The sequence below is a fragment of the Pempheris klunzingeri genome, chromosome 16, assembly GCF_042242105.1.
Source record: "Pempheris klunzingeri isolate RE-2024b chromosome 16, fPemKlu1.hap1, whole genome shotgun sequence".
NCBI lineage: Eukaryota > Metazoa > Chordata > Actinopteri > Acropomatiformes > Pempheridae > Pempheris > Pempheris klunzingeri.
Window position 1 is genome coordinate 2968555 of NC_092027.1, and position 22155 is coordinate 2990709.

General features: G+C 44.9%; 1 protein-coding gene across 1 annotated transcript; it reads right to left on the reverse strand.

The window, feature by feature from the left end:
- Window positions 1–6420: 6420 nt before the first annotated feature.
- LOC139215494 (uncharacterized) lies at window positions 6421–17397 on the reverse strand. The gene is made up of 3 exons (XM_070846471.1): window positions 16910–17397; window positions 16411–16521; window positions 6421–12663 (listed from the first exon to the last, which is right to left on the reverse strand). Exon 3 carries the CDS (start codon window positions 12223–12225, stop codon window positions 8035–8037), a length of 4191 nt encoding a protein of 1396 aa, XP_070702572.1. The 5' UTR covers window positions 12226–12663; window positions 16411–16521; window positions 16910–17397; the 3' UTR covers window positions 6421–8034.
- Window positions 17398–22155: the final 4758 nt, after the last annotated feature.

Consider the following 22155-nt stretch of genomic DNA (forward strand, 5'->3'; position numbering starts at 1 on the left):
CCCCCAAAAAAATAATAATATCCAATAGTATGAGAGTCAGAAAGATGGGACTGATGGCTCTTATTTTCCTCCCTCCCTCCCTTTTCTCTCTCCCTCTCTTTCTCACACACTTCTCTCTATTTTCGTCTCTCCCTCTCTCTCCCTCTCTCTCCCCCCCCTCCTCCTCCCCCTCCATCAGTCAGCTGGAACCAACACGGGCCGCACGCGTGACGTCACCGCTCACGGGGGACAGGGGCCTGGGGGGCGTGGCTCATTTGCATAGCGAGACCACGCCCCCCATCACCATCCATTTTTCCCAACCACCGCCAGCGTGATGACGCCTTTACATCACCGCTGTGCGTTCACGGCGCAGTGGGGGGAATCGGATTTTTGAGATTTGAGCTTCTTAAAGAGGTAAAATTAACTTGTTTTACAGCAACAGAAGAGAGAAAAGGAGCAGAAAGTGTCAGAAACTGAAGTGGTGCAAAAACAAGGGAGATAACAAATATGTATGTGTATATAAACATAAAATATATAATAAATAAATATATAAAAATGTGTATGTTTCTACTCTTATTGTTTCACTTTGTGTGTTATTTTATATTTATTTCTATTTCATTTGTTTCAGGCACCAAGAGCATTTCACTGCACATTATACTGTGTATATAAAGAATAATGTGACAAATAAAGAATCTTGAAATATAGAAACAAAAATAAAAATATGAGGAAAAATGTAAAATACATGTGTGAATTCCACAGGATATTTAAGTGTCACTCACTTCTTGCACTGCACGGTAACTTCTTTTCCTGTAATATCTTATTTCATGGTAAATGCTCTGTATCTGTAGGCGCTATATCATGTATAATGCGCAGTGACATGTTCCAGACTGAAACAATAAAAATAAAGCATAAAATAAGCACACAAAGTGAAACAAGTAGAAACACAGAGAAATGTATATATACACACACATAAAGATAGAGATAAATAAAAACTATGCAAAATATGTGGATGTATATACAAGCATAGCAAGTATATTGTCTTTCTAGTCATTTTGACTATTCAAAGCACTTTAAGAGATAAGATGTTCCTTTATTAGTCCCATAAGGGGGAAACTTACAGTGTTACAGCAGACAGGAGGAGATATTAAATATATATACATACAGTTTAGATAGAAGCAGTATGAAAATAGAAACAATATGCATAAGGCAGAATCTAATCTTATTCTTATTTTATTTTTTATTGTATATAAATGTACCTTTATTACTTCTTTCTTTGGTCATTAAACATTTAATGTTTTACGTAGAGCACCCTGAATTGCCTTGTTGTTGAAATGTGTTGTACAAATAACCGTGCGTTGACTTATAGGTGACATTATTTACTGTACATCTCTCCATTAAACTTTGATAACCATGAAACATGTGAGCTACATGTTGTGCATGTGACACTGAAGAAGATGAACCTGAGGAAAAGAAAAGAAGAAGCAAGTTCTGCAAAAAACAAAAAGATGAAAATAGAAACATTTAGAATGAAAATGTGAGAAATATATTTCAAAATGTGGAGAAAATGTTTGTTTGAGTGAGGATGAACATGTCAGGATCTACAACAAGTAGCTGGAGTCGTGTTTCTGGTCCCTTCTGCCCAATACTGACTTTCCTTTTAGCTTTTTTTATTCATTATTTGACCTCCTGAAGGAAAAATTTGTCTCTTCAGCTGCTAAACGTTGCTCTGCTATCGCTGCTCGGGGGTTTATGGACCAGATCTGTGACGATTAGCCAATTATCAACTATTTCCATTAACAAATAATCTTTTTTTTTAGCCAAAAACAAGTGAGTGAACCCACATGGTGCATGCTGTAAGCTGAGGGAATATTCATGTGAGCCTGTTCGTTTTCCCTCCGGTAGCACCTGAACGCAGCACATATTTGCATATAAAACAACACCCCCCCACTGCAGGTTCATCCAATGGCTGATGGCTGCAGTCACCCCCCCCTCCCTGCAGAGCTGTACTCCTCCCTGTGTGGACCGTGAACGCACCCTCCTCCTCCCCCCCGCCTCCCATCTTCTCTCACGCTGTCAAACAGCAGCGAAGAGTGAAATAACACGCGGGCTGTTTGCTCCGTGTTTCCTCTCCTCCTCCGTCTCATATCCGAGAAAATATTATAATTACTTTTATTTTTAGGATTTTTACCCAAAACGTGACGCACAGACAAACCTCATCTTTTAAAAACATTTTTTTTATTTTTTATTTTTTTTATTAAAATAAACATTTACATGTAGAGACGATAAACTTTAAATCCCGGCATTCATAGCGGTTAAAGTGGGTTTTTTTTTAATTTATTTATTTTTATATTTTCTCTCCCGTTAAATGTCCCCGTCTGCCTCTCGCGCTCTCAGCACCAAACCAGGAGCACATGGCTCCGGCACGCGCCGACTGTTGCCTACCGGCGCCCGTGCCGCGCTGTGATTGGCTGAATCTAGGTCAGCCGCTGCCTCTGCCGGCCTCCCATTGGCCAAAAATAGGTCACAGTCTCCGCCCACAGGTTTCCCCCCATGCCACAGCCGCGTGACAGGCCGAGAGGAGGAGGGGGGGGGGGGGGGGGGGGGATTAGTGTTTCACTTCTGAGGGATCACATTTATTTACCTCCTTATTTATTTACTATAAATTCAACTAAGACAAATCTAAATATACATGGCAACTAAAATATTTTTAAAAATAAAAAAGAAACACTTGTAGTAAAATTACACACAAAGAAGGATAAATTATGGAGTAAAAAAATCTTCTTTGTCATTTCTCAAGCAAGCAAATCTTTAATTTCTTCTGTGTTTATGAGTTGGTCTGTGCTCACCTGTGCTGTGTGTTTATTTACCTGCTGACACAGTCAATGGTGAGATAATTGTAGTAAAAAAAGTGGTAATATAATAGTTCCTTTGTGTGCTGGTTTTATTTTATTTGAATTTTATTTTAATTTATTTTATTTTATTGTGTTTTATTTTATTGTATTTTATTTTATTTTATTTTATTTTTACAGATTATTCTGTAATGTCTGTCCAGGAAGTATAGTTGAAAAATATACTTTTGATAAAAACAAATCTTAAAAATATAATCAGAGTATAAATACACACTTAAGGGTACCTCTGGCTCATTTGCAGTAATGTGTATTAATATTAATGTTCTTATTAAATCAGTGGATAAGTGGCTTAATGTTCACATTCGTTCATGTGTTCTGCCTTCAGCTGTGCACACATGTAACTGTCACGTTTCCCGCGGCCTTAATGCCGTTCAATTAATCATGAACTGTCATGTATTTATTGTGAAGCTTCACCTCAATAACAGCCAGCTAATAACAGCCTGTAAATAGTGGAGGGGTGGTGGTGTGTTGGAGTAAATCAAACGTAAACACGTCCGCCTGTGCGTCTCCTGCTGATAGTGACCAGACTGATTCATGAATCAGATGCAGCAGCTGCACTGTGGGAACAACAGTTCCTGGAAGGACCTGGAAAAGCCTGCAAGGCCCTATCAGGTGGCAGAGCGCCGTCAAATATACATGGCAGGAATGTGTTTGGAGTAACAGGCCAAAATAACCCCTCACACACACACACAGAGGCAGTGTGTGTGTGTGTGTGTGTGTGTGTGTGTGTGTGTGTACGCTGGCGTGCATCAGGGAAAGTGAGGAACAACAGCTTGACGCCATTAAAGTGTGATCCAAGTTTTATGGAGCATTTCGAATTCAAATTATTTTCCCCTTGTTTCTCTCCTCCAGATTTGGGAGGCAGCCTCATCAGCAGCAGCAGCAGCATCTCAAGTGCATTTAGGTGGCGCCATCTAGTGGCTGTTTGTCAGTACTGCGTCTGAGTGCATGGCGCCGGGGTGACGTCACACTGTTTACCTGAGGAAAGGTGGTGACACCTGAGCACCCTGAAGTATTCATCTCTAATTTTGTGTGGTGCAAATTTCTGTTGTGTGTTTTTGTTCTGCTAAACTGTTTTTTCACTCATATCATTTCATATTCCTGTCTCATACATGTACATTTATGTCCATAGTGTAAATATTTATTCATCATTACAACATATATTTATTTACTGTTGCTTATTTTCTACTGTTGTTTTCTTTATTTCTATTATTTGTTGCTGCTGTAACATGTGAATTTCCCCCTATGGGGGATCAATACAGAAAAGTCTAAAGAGATCTTAATGAGACCAACTGATTAAATACAGATTAAATATATATATATTAGCATTAAAATATTCTTTGGACAGTCTCACTGAATCAGAATCAGCTTGTGACCACAGTAGAGGAATGTGTCTTTGCTTTTTCCGCTGCTCTCGTGCTCGTACACACACAAATATACAAACAAGGAAACAAGAGCGACGAAGCGGAACAAAGTAAACACACGTGAAGTATATAATATATCTAAAAGTACAGATGCAAAGGCTACGACAGAAGATGTGGAGGAGACAGTGGAGCAAAGATGCAGAATAAATATGAGCTGACGAGGTCGATGAATATGGATTTATACAGAATGTATACATATAATTTACGGCATGTGTAGGTTTCCGAGTGGTTTGTTAAACACAAACTGTGTTTTCTGGACCGTGAAGAACGTCCAGTAGAGTAAGTCGAGTGTGACGGGGATTGTTTCTGGCACCGTGACAGGTTTAAGTGTTCGTCAGAGTGAAGGATTGTGGGTAGAAGCTGTGGGCGTGCAGTGATCTGCTGAACCAGGTGGCTTTAAAGAGCAACTTGCAGGTTAATTTTTTTTATTTCTGTTTGGACATTTATACTAAATGTTGTCTGAAAATGAGAATTTAACAGGGTGATGCAGGATTTAATGTGTTTTATGAGACACCAGAGGAGAAAGTGTCCGGTTTTCTTTTTTTCATAAATATATGACATAACATAAGTAAATTATTGTGTTTGTGCAGGTGAGGAGAGACTTCGCTGCTTCATCCATTAAGAAAAACAACTCCAGACGTCACTGGAGGGAAAATATGAGAAAATCTAGTTTCCTCCACATCGACTGGATGGAGGCTCCGACCTGCAAGCTGCTCTTTGAGTCACTCATATGTTTTTAAGTGCAAAGAGAACTTCCTCTCTAGTTATCATCTGTTTTAAAGTTGAAACGTGAATCATTTTGCAGTTGAACTGGATAAGAGGGCTTTTAGGTTTCAGGTTTCCTGCCGGTCTGAGGAACCCTGAACGACTTCACGGTGAATCCAGGTCGTCTGGTGCTCATTAAATCTGTGTTTTTAATGTGTCTTCATGTCAGTTTTTGCTGAAATTGTGTGCTGCTGCTGTTATTCTTGGCCAAGTTCACCCTGAAAAAGATCTCAGTGGGGAAAAACCTGGTTAAATAACAGCTGAATTAAATTAAAACGTACATTATTATTATGTGTTAATGTGTTCATCACCTTAAAGGTCGCATTTTAAAGTGTGTTGTTCAGGAAATGTTCAGAAAACTGAGCAGGGACTGGCGCTAGTGAGGAATAAACAATGGCGGCCAGCGTGGTGCGTTCAGGGTGTTTTCAGTGTGCGGGGACAGTTGTTTTTATTTATGACATCATAAAGGGAGCCGGATCTAATTTACTGAAAGACGGAGCAGCAGAAAAGAGAGAGAAGAGGGTCTTTTCTCTGAGTTTAGGGTCTCGAGACGTGACGGGGGCTCATGTTTATGTTGGAAAGACATTAAAAGTGACTAAAACGACTTAATGTTCAATAATCCAATAAAAACAGTGAAATAAAAAGTTCTGGCTTCCCAAATGTAAAACATAAAAGAGCATAAAGTATGTAAAGTACCTCAGATCCAGGCTGCTGGGCAATCAGGAGCTCACCTGAGTACGTGTGCTGCAGGTGCACGACACCTGACCTCCTGCCGCTGATGTACGGCCCTCTGAAGGTCTGCTCCTGTGCTCTGTGTGTGTGTGTGGGTGGTGGTGTGGGTGGGGGGGGGCAGGTTATTACATGCGTCAGGGAGAGAAACCACTCCAGTTCGCCTGTGGGAGGAAAGGCTGGATAAAAATACACACGGCGGATTAATTATGTGAACACAAGCTCTGAGGGGACGGACGCCGAGGTGGAGCTGCTGTCAGTCACTGACGGCACCAAACTTCAGCAGAATTTTAACCATTTCTACCTGAACACCAGCACCACACCACCTTACACCTACAAATACTGTGTTCTAAGTACACTTTTAAGGTATTTGCACTTTACTTCCATTTTCGGCTACTTTATATTTCTAGTTCACCAAAATTCAGACACAAATATTTTCATTTTTCTCTTCTACATGTTAATTATCACTCTTAACTTGTTAGATTCAGATGAATAACACAAAATATAATCAACAAATAAATAAATATCTTATTAATATGAATTTATTGATCCTGATATGAAGTAATGTACAGTATTAAAATGATGAACACATTAATCATCAACAATCATCAGCCAATAATATCATATTATCCTGTTAATTAATCTGGGATGACTCATCCTGCAAGACGAGCACTTTAAGTATATTTGAAAGCCAGATTATGGAAGGAATTCACCGACACACCTGTAAAAACCAAACATTTTATCAAACTGTGACGACTTTGTATGAACGGCTACGATTCAAGAGCTTTTCTTCCGTTTAGTAACAAATTAAATAATTCTTCCAAGTCATTTAGGGGCCTTTAAAACAACTGAACTACATTAAATACTTTAATTACTTCTCAGTGGGGGATGCAGCCAGATTTTCATATAAAAACCAACAGCGGACGTAACATTTCAGTTTTTTTTTTTTTTATTTGATTTGAGGGTTTTCAACAACTCACTTTTAGGCAAAGAAAAGGATAGTAATTTAGTAATAATATTACATGTTTTAGTTTCACAGAAAAAAGAAAAAAAAACACGTCTGGACAGGACCTAAGTAATGAACTATGTGTACACGCTTTTGTTACAAAAATGGGGCATAACTGTGGCAATGAGGGAGCAGGTAAAAGGGGTACAGGGAGGGGAAAAAAAAAAAATATCACATCGATACATATACTCGTCCCGCTGTTTTACAAAGATAGCCCCCAACTCGTTCCCTCCCACCCATACAATACCAACAATGATAAAAGAAATGATACTTGGAGTAAAAAACAGCAAATAATCAATATATAATAAAATATAATACGAATTGTACAGTACACTCCGGTTATTTCTGTTGTCCTTTTCAAATCCTGAACACATTAACAGTTTGAGTCGTGTTTTCTCTTCCTTTCACGCCTCTTTTAAAAAAAGACAAAAGTAGTGTACATTAAAAACAACACCACCAACACTTCTCCGTTTTGTCCAAACTCCTTTTTTTCCTTTTCAGTCACTTCAACTAGTCTCACCTTTAGTGACGGGTTAGACCCTTTACTAAAAAAAAAATAAAATAACGTTTTCATGAGGTTCAGGTCAGGATTCCTTTTCTCTTGGAGCATTAATTTATCTTGAGGGCAGACGTCATCTCAGCAGAAAAACTGAGAGATTCTCCACTGGGGGGTAACAAATAAACAAGTACAGAGCAAGAGACAAGGACTATACTGTTTAACTGTGAATAATGTGAAAATAATCTGGAAAAAATAAAATAAACCGGCACTAAAGGTACCGCACTTCTACAAACAGGCATCCAAATCCATATGTATGCGCAAAAACACGGCTATAATGGGAAAGTAAAAAAAAAATAAAATAAAAAAGGTGATGGATTAATGCTTTTGTCAGACAGGTGCTACTGAAAAGGTCACGTGGTCTACAGGTCCTTCACCTTAGGGGGGGGGTACTGAGGCTGGTTCTGATTTTGGGCCATTTGAAGTCCACGTTAATTTATCAACCACCTCCGCTGTAGTAAGTTAGGATTGTATACGTATGCGGGAGGCTGTGGGGAACTTCCTGTAGTTCTACTAAACCCTCCCCAGTCTCCCGTCTTCTCTGTTAAAAACTTGCTAGCTCTTGCTTGCTTCTTGGATTATTTAAAAAAAATAAACATAAAAACAATCTAGTCTAGAAAACTGTTTTTTTGTTGTTCTTTTTCTTTATTTGTTTTTTTTGTTTTTTCACTGACTGTACTCAGTCAGAACCGTTGATCTCTCAGGCTGGACCAGAACCGGCACCGTTAGCTGGAGCGGGGAGCGGTCGCCATCTGACTGCTCGCGTGACAACGGAGATTTAATCTTGATCAGACCCCAGTTTCCACTGCCGCTGGTGACCCCCCGACAGGAGAACCTGTGGCGGGACAGAAGCCCGGGGTTCCAAAAACGGTGTCGGCATTTGTGGCATTGGAATGCGGCTTGTTTCAGATGCTGGCCCCTGTGTTTCAAGGCTTTGTGTAACGAGCTGGTGCGTCTGCCGCACACCTGGCACCGCAGGCGGGCGTGGCGGCCTGAGTTCCTCGGCGGGTGCCTGATGGCGTAATGGACCAGCAGAGAACCCTGCTTAGCGTATGTGGCGCTGGGGCAGATGGGGCAAGGGAAGCGCTTAATGGGGACGTCCATTGACGTGAGCCCGGTGACTCTGACGGCACCGCCGCACCACGACTTCACTTTCATCACGCCGCCCTTTATCCTCAGCTGGGCCAGGAGCTTTTTTTTGTTGAGCTGAGCCTGCAGTTTGCCCCTTTTCCTCCTCAGCATTATCAGCTTCTTGCGAGTGTCTTTACTTAGCGGGACTCCCACCAGCTTCCCGTCTCTCATGATGCTGTGGATCACCACTCGCCTTTTTTTTTTCCTGTGCTTTCTTGTCTGTCCGTGCCGCTTTTGGAAGTTTTTTGCGCGGTAGTGAAAAGGGTGCTGCAGCTGTTGTTGTTGTTGTTGCTGTTGTTGTTGTTGCTGCTGCTGTTGTTGTTGCTGCTGCTGTTGTTGTTGTTGATGTTGATGCTGCTGCTGCTGCTGCTGCTGCTGCCCAGAGGCCCCTTGCTGCATGTGAGACGACCCGGCGTAGTTGGAGCCTGATCCAGAATCATAGAAAATCGGCGAGTATCCGGAGGGTTGGGACTGGCTGACACGTTGGCCGTTGCGGTCGATGCCATGCTGAGAAAGTTTGTGGCGCACTAAGCTGTTTGAGTAGGCGAAGGCTTTACCGCACACCTCACAACGAAAGGACTTTTCCAGGCCTACGCCGCCGCCGTGGACCGTCTGTTGATGTGCCGTCAGGTGGAAATAGTGACGGAATGATTTCCAGCACACTGTGCAGGTGTAAAGCCTCTGAGAGGGGGTGCCAGACGTTGGAGATTTCTCTCCTTGGGAGCAGGATGAGAAGTAGTCGGAGTTTGCAGAGTTGGACACCTGACTGATGGCAGCAGCGGCACCTTTAATCCTCCTCCCCTGGTTGTCGATCTCACCTTTTCTGTGCAGCTTTCCGTGTCTCACTAGGCTCTGCGCATAGGCAAACATCTTCCCACACAGGTTGCATTTGTAGTTCTTCTGACCGGAGTGCACGGTCAGATGCTTGGTGAGGTGGAAAGGCTCGCGGAACATCTTGCCGCACACGTCACAGGCGTGAGGCTTCTCCCCCGTGTGGACGCGGGTGTGCCGGCGCAGGGTCTCCGCCCTTCTGAAGCGTTTGCCACACAGCTGACAGCTGTACGGCCTCTCGGACCCGTCCCCCGGGGGGGCGGGGCTCCTTCTCCTCCTGACAATGGTGCTCGGGTCCCTCTTCTCTCTGGGCTTCCTCGGCCTCCTGGGCTTCGAGTGGGGCTGGCTAGGGTGGGTCAGAGGCATGGTGGAGCCGTTGAGGCTGGACGTGGAGGACGGCCCTCCCAGGTTACCAAACCCCAACCCCCCCAGCAGCCCTCCGATGATGTCCCTCCTCTCTCCTTCGCGGCTTTCTGTGTTTATATCACAAGAGGCCGCGGCTGCTGCGGCGATGGCCGACATGGCGCTGCTGGTGACCTCATCCTCTGAATCGTCCAATAGGGAGGAGAGGGGGAGGTGCGGCTGCTGCTGCTGCGGTTGGTGGTGGTGGTGCTGCGGTTGTTGCGGTTGTTGCTGCTGGCTCTGTGGGTGGGGGTGAAGAGTTGGGGCTAAAGGCGCCTTCCGCAGAGTTTGGCTGGTCATCTCACTGGCTAGCGTACTCTCGGCGGAGTACAGAGACGAGGACTGTGGCCGCCTGTAGTCGCCGACCCCGCCGCTGTAGGACGACTGGTTCTGGTAACGACTTCTGGAATAATCTGTTGCATACTTGTCGTTAGCTAACGCCGCCCCGTCGTTTGAAATCGCCACCCTCTCTCCACTGCTTCCCATTTTACTGCTGCTCGGGTTGGACGATCCACCCCCTCCGGTGCCGGGCCGGCTTTTTGAACTCCGAGGAGGTTTGCCGCACGCGCCCGAAGCAGCGTGGTTTAGGAGGGAGGTGCTCTCGCGGAAGCAGCGCCCGCACGCTGGGCAGCGGAAAGGTTTCTCGTCGTGAATCTTCTCGTGTCTTGTAAGCGACTCTCTGCGGTTGAAGGACTTCTGGCAGATGTTGCAGACAAAAGGCCGGTTTTCTGAGTGGGTGACGCTGTGTTGGATGAGGTGACCCCTCTTTTTAAACCTCTTCCCACACTCACCACAGCAGAATATCCTCTCTGGGCTGGGGGAGTTACAGTCCGACTTCCTGCTTTGGCTTTCTGGTGTCAGGCCGTGGCTGCGTAAATGCCTTCGAAGGCTGGAGAGGTGGGTGAAAGTTTTACCACATTCACCACAGTGGTAAAGGGGTTCCGGCTCGGGTTGGCCAGACGAACTATTACTGTGGCTTTCTTGGGATTTGGACAACTGTTGGTTGCCATTGGCTACAAGCACAGAGGTGGAGTTAGAGGAAGGGGGGGCAGCCGAGGAGGAGGAGACGGCGGAGGACGACTGCTGTTGCTGTGAAGATGATGAGAGGAGAGAGGAATGTGGTGGCTCGCTTCCAATGCCACTTATCCCAACGCCCCCAGATCCTCCTCCCACGAGGCCCGATGAGGAGCTCTGGCTGTGCCCACTTGAGCTGCTGTTATGGCAGTTACTAACGCTGCTGCTGCTATGGCTGTGACTGCTGTGGCTGCTGTGACTGTGGCTACTGCTGTCTGCTTTCCTCTGGGGCAAGTAGCCCGCCATTGCTTTCTTTCTCCTGCTTCCCCCACCCGAGGCTGACGAGGACGAGCTGTCTCCCGTTTTTGTGGCGTCGTCTTTGGAGAGGGACAGGTGCAGAGGTAGCGGGAGGGGAAGACCGGCCTCTTGCTGCATTAGTGATGCTATCTGGTTAGAGGAGAGGACTGGGATGCCTTGGAAATCAAAGCCGCCCAGGGGGGCCGGCTGGGGGGCCGGGTGGAGAGGGTGCGGGTGGTGAGTGTGGCTGTGTGGATGAGATAAGGCATGAGGGGTCAGCTGTTGCTGCTGCTGCTGAGGCTGCGGAGCCGTGTGGCTGTGACTGTGGGAGGAGTGGAGGGCCGGGGGAGGGGCCAGGGCAGAGTTTGACTCAGTGGTGCCTTGGCCCAGACCCAAGCCCAAGTGGTTGTGAGTGCCTTGCTGGACGAGGAACTGCTCCAGGCTACTGTTGGTGGGGACGCCGGACAGGAAGTACTGGTTGGCGGCAAGCATGCAGCTGAACTGCTGGTGGAGGCTACGGGGATCAGACTGGCTGACTAAGGGGACCGCAGTGCTGCCAGAGGGGTTGTTGGAGGCTGACGTGGAGGGAGAGGGTGAGGAAGAGGGGGGACCTGGAGAGGGCTGAGGGACAGAGAGACCTGGATGCAGAGGGGGAGGAGGGGGCGCGGATGTGACGACCCCACCAATAACCCCCGCGCTTCCTCCGGTGCTGCTCCCGCCAAAGTCAAAGCGCCCCATACCAGAGTGGAGCTGCTCCTGGGCCAGCGCCGCCTCGGCTGGGTGGAAAGGCCGCAGGAACTGGGGGTACCCCGACGAGGAGCTCCCGCTGCTGCTACTGCTGCTCATCTTACTGGACTTCCTGGAGCTGTGGGACGATGAGGACGACTGGCTCTGGTGGGAGATGGATGGGGGAGGGGCGCTCATTTTGGCAAACAACGACGAGGAGTCGGCGAAGGCATTACTCCGAGAGCTCTGGAGCGATCCGAGGCCGAGGCCGGACAGGAGGCTCCCAGAGGTGTCGGCGGAGGGCTGGTGCTGCTGCTGGAGCTGCTGCTGATGCTGCAGTTGGACTTGCTGCTGGTGGCTCAGCTGTCGCTCTAATCCAAGGCCCTTGAACTGGTGGGCCTGGTGTCCACTTAGCATCTCTAAAATGTCCATGGGGTACTTGCTGAACTGGAACATCTTCCAACGTGGGGTGTGACAAAGTGTCACGAAGCCAGACCCCTTGACAAACCGAGCTTTTCCGGAGCAGTCCTGCTGCGATTGCAACCCCAAACCTCCAAAACAAGCTTCTATAATCCACCAAAAGCCGATGCTTGATTTTCTCACATAAATGTGTCACTAATATATTTACTCTCCATTCAAGAGCGAAGCCTTCAAGTGCCTCTGTGGGATGTTATTAAAAAAAGGGGAGGGGGGGGTCATAAATACGCAATAAACTAAATTATTCTAAAAAAAAAAAAAAAAGCGTTTGTAGTGTTTCTTTAAAGTGTTCCATAACGGTGTGCAGATTTTTAAAATCAGGTCAGCAGTCCCGTGAAGTGGAGTGTGTCCGTTAGTCCAGCGGAGGATGAACCATTGCTTCACTGCCCTTCTGTCCCTTCGCAGAGGTCGGACAGCCTGAAGAATGAGATGGGAGACATTAATGTCAGTTAGTGAACCGGTGACTTGACACAGAGCCGATAAACAACAGAGTTCAGCAACACAGTATTGGTTTCCTCGCCCCAAAGGATCCTCTGTATAAACAACTGTATTGAAACACAAGCAATTGATTTAGCTGAACTTGACACAGCCAAGATAAACATATTTCTAGGCGGGCATTTAGTGTTTAGCTGTTCTTTTATTCAGCTTGTAATTCCGCTAATATAAGAATCTATAATCTTTACTTTGGTTTTTGGTGCGTTTAATGCATTTATTTTTCAAAAACACGTTTCCCTGATAAGAAAACACCGTGGAAATATCGTGAACGTGATCACATCTAAAAGTTTTGGCTAAAATATGTGCACGTTAACAATGTCCAACTTAATATAATTGAAAATTGTGTCCAAACTAGTAAAATGTTATCTTTTAGTCACTAAATGAACCCAACAGCTCGTGTCAGATTGAGTTCAGTCTGGTTGGATATTCAAATGCGTGTTTGTGTGACTGCTTTAATCAAATAATTATTATTATTATTACTAAGCACAAATCTGCCTAGATATAAACTAAAGACAGCAAGTAAGAAAAAAGAAGAACTTTTATCAACTGGTTTCCACAAAAGACACTGAAATGTTGGTGTAATAAGCATAACAATTAATTACTCTGGTTTTATATTATAAATTATAATGTGAAGACACAAATACCAGTCAAACATCACACCTCAGCACCTTATACAAACTGGCAAACGGGAAAAGAAATCAGAGTGGTGGCTCTAAATGCCACACGACTCCTGTCCAGCTACTGCTGGATAACATGGCTGCCCGTTGACACACACACACACACACACACACACACACACACACACACACACAGCTAAATGCCAGAAGGAAAAAAAAAAAAAAAGGTGGTCTGGGGTGCAGTGGCTTTGTGTGCGAGAGGCTGCTGAAAATCAAAATTCGAGCTCAGCAAATCCCCTCTGTTGAAAAAGCATTACTACATGTATATTCAGAGATATGTTAATTTTCAAATTAACTGCACTGATTGTGTTCCTGTTTTGTTTCACAGTTTCCAATATTTTTTTTATGACTAATTGGGGGAGAAAATGTCTTCATACAAATGTGGGTCACTACATGGAAAACTTCTGTACCAATACACACACATTTGGATGTCGTTTCTAGCGTCTGATGTAACTCGTGTAGCATCGGACACCTGCTGAGGAGCATTTACAGCTGATTTCCAATCAGAGAACATTACATCTGAGCTTTCTTCTAATCATGCACTAAGAGAGTTTCATTGACTGCAGCTCAAAGATTTTAAGGCCTGATGTGCAACAACGCCGGTCTTGAGAGTAAAAATGTAATTACGACACCTACACACACACACACAATGAAAACAACCCGATCTTGATCTGATTCCAGTGACACCTGCTTTACGACAAGAACCGAGGCGTCTCTCTTTCGCTGTAGGTAACACGCAGCCCGACCCAAACATTAGCATGAAAGCCCTGAAGAGAAATAAGAACTGAGGTTAATGCTGCTCTTAATTCTGACCTTTCTCTGGCTTTGCACAGAGCGCTCGTCATGAACAGCTCTCCCCCGAGACAGAAACCAGAGAAGCCAAACATCCTCGTGTGTGCCGTCACATCTGTGTTCAGTCTGAAGCTCCACAGAGCGACGCTGGGGACTCGCACAGCGTCTGCTGAGCCCGTATCTAAGGAATCGTCAAAATACTGCAGAACAAATAAAACGCACTGCTTCTGGACAATACTGACGCCTGCGCTTACTTAAATGTTCTTCGGAAACCCAAAAGCAGAGGAGTCCTGAACACTACGAGGAGTTAACTTTTAGGAAGTTGATGAAGCTTAAGGCCAAACGCACAAATGGTGACACTGAGAGGAAAGATGCTTCTGCTACGGCCGCTATAAACACATTCACCCCTTATAGAAGTCGTCTCTCTAGATAATCCTGGGAATCTTATTCTCTGCGAGGAGGAAACAAAGCTTTTTGATCCAGTAAAGTACAGCCTGAGCAAACAACACTGAGCAAACAAACGTGCATCGACAATAACTTCTGTAAAAACCACACTGACCAAACTCGAACCACAAAACAAACTTCTGATGCCTCATTCACATGGGTTCAGACGGACGACGCCTTCTGGGCGACGCGGGAAAAATCAAACATGGCAATGTTGTCCTGGTAATGTTGTACTGTTTACAATTATGGACTAAAGTGTTAAATAAAGCTGCCATTTGCCATCAAATAAACTACGACCTGGGGACAAAACTATATAGATTTGGAGGGTTTTGTGACAAAACTGTCTCAAATGCTGCCGAGTTTGGTTCTACATCCCCGTGAATGTGAATAACTAATTTAGAAAACCAGCAAGGGTCTGGATTTAAGATCAAAGACCGAGAACTAGTGACCGAAAGCGACCTGGATCTCGAGAAGAGAGGGAATCTGGGGGTCCTGAGAGTCTGTAGGGTTTATTTCCAAGCAATCAGCGCAGCAGCTTAACGATTGGTGTCCCTTTAACCAAAGAAGAGACACTAATTAGAGCCTTACCGGCTGCTGATTGGCTGGAATATAAACTCCCAACTTAGTGGCACATGACCAGCGGTCCGTGATGTATGGGGTCAACCTCGGATGCGCTCAACGGGAAAAACATTGTGCAGAAGCGTACCCAACAGTCAGCGACCGCCTTTGAAGTGTGTTTGCCACGGTTTGGTCGGCGTCAGGTGCGACAACAAATATGTCAAAAGGTGAAAACACAGGCGTAAAAACAGGTTTATCACACCACGATAGAACAGCTTGTGTCTTTAAATGTGTCAAACGGTGCATCAAATGCTCTGAAAATGCTCTCAGACACATGTGCTTATTAAACATCTTTCTCTGGGAGGGACTTCAGCCGCTCTTTTCAGATATAATGTACATATACATATATATATGAAAAAAAATGCCCTGCTTGTCAAATCAAGGCTCTCCAGTGCACAGCAGGGTTTCTGCTCAAGCCCTCGACTCCCATTTTCAGGTCCCAGAAATCTCATGACGAAAACAATTACAGAGCTGTCAAGGTGTCGAGTCATGATGTTTCCAGCCCATTTACTTTTCTTTATTTCAATGTTGCTGTTTTAGAAAAGTCCACTGAGCCTTGGCTGCAATTTGAGCGCCCTTACATAGATTAAAAAGACCTAGTTGTTTAGATTTACCTAGCAGATAAATATTTATTAGCTTGGATCAGAACTCTGCAAATTGATGCTGCTACAGAAGCGACAAAATATCTGAGCATCCTTTAAGTTTAAGTCTAGATTAGTCTTCTAGATTATCAATCAACAAGTTACAAGTTTCCCACCAGTAAGCAGCAACTTTTTAAAAATTAGAAGATAAAGTTTTTTTGCACACACACACACACACACACACACACACACACACACACACACACACACACACACACACACACACACACACACACACACACACACACAGAGGGGTGTCACTGGTGAATCTGAGCTGCTGAATCTGCATCAGTTTTTGCAAAACTCCTGCAGAAATGTGCAGAGTTTAAACATGTGCATCACTTGGAGAACTCCACTTTTCAGCCCACACTTTTAATGCTGATAACATCAAGCAGCGTGGGAGCAAAGCAAAAGCGAAAACTGAGGCTCATTAGGCTCACAGTTTGTTTGACAATTTGCAGGAGTGTGATTGCATGTTGTTTTCCCCCCCGTCTTACCGGCTGATCCACGGGGCTGCAGCTCCCAGCTGAACCGCAGCTGAGTGCCGGACGGTGGGCTGGAAGCTGTCCGCTTTCTCTGCCGACAACCGGTGACTTCAGGTGGACAGCCTGAAACAGACGCACCGATGACCGAGCAGGTTAGACGGCTACAAGTTACTGTTACCGCTCACTTAACCAGCGTCTGCTAGCATCCATCAATCACAGCTAGCTAACGTGAACTAACTGCCCAAATCATCCACCAACGGTCGCAAAACCCGCTTGTTTTTAGCCTGAACTCAAACACACACACATAAAAACATTCTAAACTGATTAAAATATGTGTAGCGGCGCTAAAACACTAACAAATAAACAGAAATAAAGGAGCTACCCCGGCTATTAGCACACGGCTAGGCGCTGCTAGCAGCTTAGCCGAGCCGTTAGCTCCGCCTAGCTTGGCAGCTAGCTAATTAGCCCGCACACCGCTGCTGGGAAGCGGCTTTTGTTGTTGTTTTCTTACCTCGCGGCACACGCTGCTCAAAAAGCTCAGAAACACGGCGGTAAAAGTGTGCAAACATCGAGCGGGGAGTGCGCCGAGAGAGCGGGGTCCCGACTGCCTGTCAGCGGGGCCTTTTTCTTCATCCGTGGAAAAACACTGCGAGAGGCCTGGCTCTCCATCGGCCCGGGAGGGCTGCTTTTCACTCGCTAACAAAAACTATTTCCGCTGGCCGGGCCCGATAAGTCCATTGTCTGGCGGCCCGCTGCTGCCGCTCCTCCGCCGGCTCGGCTTCACTCAAACGGCGCCGTTGTTTCCTTTCCGTCGTGTTTTTCCTTCTTTTCTCCACGGCTGGCTGTTTTCCGCCCTTGTCAGTTTTAGGTGTCCCCCTCCGTAGACGACGGCTCCTCCGATGCTGCGAGCGTTAAAATGGTAGTTTCCTGTCTGCATAATGGTTCCGGGTAGAGCCAGGCACAGGTTGGTCTGTCCGGCCGCGACCGCACCGCCGCCGCTGCCCTCACATCCACCTCTGCCCCTCCGCCTGCAAAATACGCTTTCTATCCAGCATGCTGCTCATGAATGAATAAAGCGTGTGTGGCTCTCTGAGTGTGTGTGTGTGTGTGTGTGTGTGTGTGTGTGTGTGTGCACGTGTTTACGTACGCGTGCATGCATGCTTGCACTTCATTAAAAAAAAAAAAAGAAAGAAAGAAAGATAGCACCGTGCACGGTCGCTGTGTGTCATCAAGCCCCCTGCGTGTGTGTGTGTGTTTTTGTGAGAGTGTGTGTGTGTTTTCACACGTTTGTGAAATGTTAATGAGTCAATTAAAGATATCATTACGGTGCATGCTGCATAACATTACAAGGTGTGTGTGTAGGTGTGTGTAAGTGTGTGTGTGCACATGTAATAAAGTAATACACCTGTTGTTGTGATAATATTGAAAACTGGATCTCAAAAACAGAGTAAACAAATTCTTTCATAAAATTTAAAGGGTCAGTTCACCCAAATCAACAAGAAGCCCCCCCATCAGACAGCCGTGTGTGTGTGTGTGTTTGGAAGTGTCTGCTGTCCTTCTAAAGCCATAAAAGTATTGATTGGTTGATTGGTTCACTTCTATATCTGTGCAGGAATTAATAAACTTGTCTAAACGGGTGCTTTTCACTCCATTTGTCACAAGTACTCACTGTAATGACATCAAATAATCTATAAAAAAAAAAACAAGATAATCTAAATAATGAATGAAACCAGCTCTCCGTGTGGGTCAGAAGGGTCACTGAGGTGATTAGCGGCCTGCAGCCCCTCCTGATCCTGATCCTGATCCTGATCCCCTCCCCCCCTCCTCCCCTCCTGTAATTTCCTCACTGTCTTAATTCAAGGACTGTAATGATTTTAATAATTTGTGCTGAGCTGAGGGGGGCGGGGAGCCTCAAATTGCTCCCTGGGGTGCAGAAATAGATGGAGGCGGGGCTGACGGGAGAGACAATAGTTGGGACCTCACACACACACACACACACACTTTTCCTCCACTCACAGACTCCCATTCAAACCACAGTGAGGATCTGATAGTTACTATGAACTGTATACTGTGGTTTTAGGTCAGTTTGTGAGAAAGAACAAGTTTAATCAGTCTAGTATTTAGTTAGTTGATCAGCAATGAACTGTTTTAGATATTCAGTTAATCATTTATGTCATTCATTAAGAAAAAATGCCCAAAAACTCACCAGTTCCAGTTTCTAAAATGTGAGGATTTGCTGTTTTTTTTTTATTTTATGTCCTCAGAACTTACATTTTTTGGATAAAACTGGTAATTCAATGTGTCACATTGAGCTCTGAGGACTTTAGATGACAAGTTTTCTTTTTTTAGACTAATCATCCATCTAAATATCTAAATAATGATTAGCTGCAGCCATGAAAGTCGCTCTGTGACACTGAATAGAGCTGCAAGGATAATTGCTGTTATTGATTCATGTAGATACGATCACTTTGATTAAACAGTTCATCGTTTTGTTAAAAAAAAATATATATATGGGTGAAAACGTGGACAGGTATCCTACAGGCCTTGTTTTGTCTGATTAACGGCACAAAACCCAAAGTATAGTCAGTAATCAATGAGCAGATCAATACATTTGTTAAATTGTTGAACACTTTTCTGCCAAATAATCAATAAATTAACTCTCCACACAAACAGAAAGAGTCAAAATGTACCACATGAGACACAAACAAGCTTTAGTGGGATTTTTTTTATTGTTATTATCAATTAAACAGTATGGTTTCTACAAACGCAAGAATTGATCACCAATAACAAAAGGGTTGCACATCTGTGAGACCTTTGTTTGGATATTCTTGGAAATAGACATATAAGGGGATGTAATAAATAAATGTATCATACAATTTGAGGTATGCAGAGTAGCTTTGAGAATACAAATATGCCCATATATGCCCCCCCCCTCCCCCCTTCCTCCCCCACCGGTGGTTAAGACACACACACACACACACGCACGCACACACACGCACACACACACACAGTTTTACCAGGGGAGCAATTAACTGAACATGGAGTACAACATGTGTATCAGACCTCTGAAGGTGTGGGGAGAAATGAGACATTAAAAATACGACTGAGTTTTCACGTGTCATTTACACCCGCCCCCCCCACCACCACAACCCCCCCCCTCCCACCCTCGTTTCCTCTTTTAAAAGTTAATGAGATGTTTTCATTGTAAAAACCACAGAGCCTTTCCAGTCCTGTCAGCCAACGGCGAGTCGCAGCACACAGCCCACTAAAACAACCAACAGGTTTAGTGCTGCTGCTAAAAAAAAACAAAAAAAACACTTAGATTTGTGTTTTTTCTTTCTTTTTTCCTCTCCGTTTGGGTGTATTTCAACCCTAAAATGCTGTTTTAAACTCTTCCGTCAATGTGAGCACGAGTGAGCGGGTTGTTTGTTCGAGTCACGACGGCTCATCGGCCTGGTGGATTGGTGAACCGCCGAGACTCGACACAACACGACACGACACGACACGACGCACGCTTCCGGTAGCTTACATGTTCAAACGTTTGGTGAACGTAGCTCGACAAGAAAAGCTGTGATTGATCAATGCCTCCCCCCCCACCCCCTTTATTTTAATTAAACAACAACAGGCCGTTTTTAAATTTCATTACAAGTTGATATGAACATGTCACGACCGCAACTCGGTGGGTCTTTAAAATCGTCTCCATGTGTGCTGAAGACACGACCCGGAGTTTGGTCAAAAATGAGGTTCAGCATTCCCGAAGAAGAAGAAGAAGAAGGAGAAGGAGAAGGAGACGACACAGAGAGAGTTACACACACACACACAAATTAAAACGGACGCATGTACATTTACACACACACACACACACACACACACGCCGTGACATCATAAGTCAGCACTATGACATCACCAACACTGGCTTCTGACATCGTCATGCGGTTCGTCTTTTCTCTTTGATTGCATCGGCTCTTTTTGTTTTTTTTATTTTTTTTTTAATTCCACTAGAAAGTTTGAATATTGAAAATCCAGGGTTATACGTTAAGATTCACAGAGATTTAAAAAAATAAATTACATGTTGAAGTAAAAGACGAAAAAACAAAACAAAAGATCCATGATAAGAGCGTTCAGAGTCTGATCGGAGGGGGGGAATCATCAAATGGTAACACTAACGCGTGTCGTGGTAACAGACTCAAAGTGGCTGGCAGGAAGCTTCGCTCGGTCGCCAATCATGTCCGTCAGAGGGGGCGCTGAAAACCTCGAGCAAGGCCTCACGAGTCCCCTCAAACCCCGTTAACGGGAAATCCAGTGTGATCGGCTGGCAGGTCCATCTAACAGCCAGAAAAACTCAAAAATATACAAAATATGACATCTTCACGGCCTCCTTTTCCTCCCACGACAATGCTAATATTCAACAGAAACAAAAAAACAAAAAGTGGTCGTGTGTGTTTTTACATGGTGCACAAAAGTTCCTTCGCTTTTTGCTTTTTCACTCCAAACACATTAAATGAGAAGATAAATAACTGAATATATAAATAATAGATCAGTGGACGTGTGCACGAGCATGCCTCCCAACACGGACACGCACAAGAGATGAGAATGAGAAGCAGACGCTGTACAGAGCACAGACACACAAAGATAATTCGGTATAGCCCTTGGTGTGAAGTGTCCATTGTCCCCACCGCCCGCCCCACCTTGACCCCACCTTGACCCCCCCACCCCAAACCCCCCCTTTCCCTTCATACGAGGTGAGCAGCTGAACTCGCGGCAACATGTGGCGTCAGCGGCGAAAGGAAACCCTTCAGCTCTCTATGAAGTCACGATGAGAAGTTCACAATGGCGGCTGAGGGACGTCTGGTCGGTATCAAAATGTCCGCACGAGGCCGGTTCTTCTTCTTCATGAGCGCTCTAGTTCCAAAACTTTATTCTTACTAATTAATACGCAGAAAGGGTCACAGCACAATGTTTCATAGATGATATAGACCCACTGGAGGTCACTGTACAAAGGCTAAAATCATACCGCAAAGTGGATTTTACTCTGAAGGCCCGGTCATTCCAGGAAGTGGCACAAGAAACTGATCCGCTCGGCGACAGTGACCGCTGGCAGCCGGCGGTGAACGGATCGGTACCACCGATTCCCGTCTCGCCTCAGTGAACCTTTCACCTTTAGTGAAGGAGGTTAAATACACGAGGACGAAGCGACACGTAGCCGATGAGCTACGACTCTCTAAAACCTCAATATTAGTCAAACTCACTCGTCACAGTTCACCTAACCTCTTGTAATTTCATCTAAATTTACTGATTTTTGCTACTGATTCTTTTCTCATCTATATGCTGGTGTGACTGGGCCTTTATAGCAGCAGTTTTGTGTTGACGCAGGTTTCGTTTTCCCCCCAAAAAATGGCTCATGTTTTACTGTTATCAAGCCACAAAGGCAGTCAAGTGACAGCTAACTGCACTCGGCTGGGTTCTTTTTTTTTTTTTTTTTGCAAAGAATATTTTACTTTCATTAATTTTCCAATCACAGCTAGAGAGAGAAATGACGGGCAGGTCACATGTCCAGCCTGTCGGTTACAAACGGGCTGGCTAAAGGATAAATACGCTTTAAACCAAGTATACACAAAGTCCTACAGGGCTCAGTAATGTTAGTACTATTGTTATCATCATCAAATACAAAACTCATTTGGTTTTAAATACTTTTTATAAATACAAAGACAAGCAAACCCGTCTGCCTCTGCCTGAGCGCGCTCTCCATCATCCACA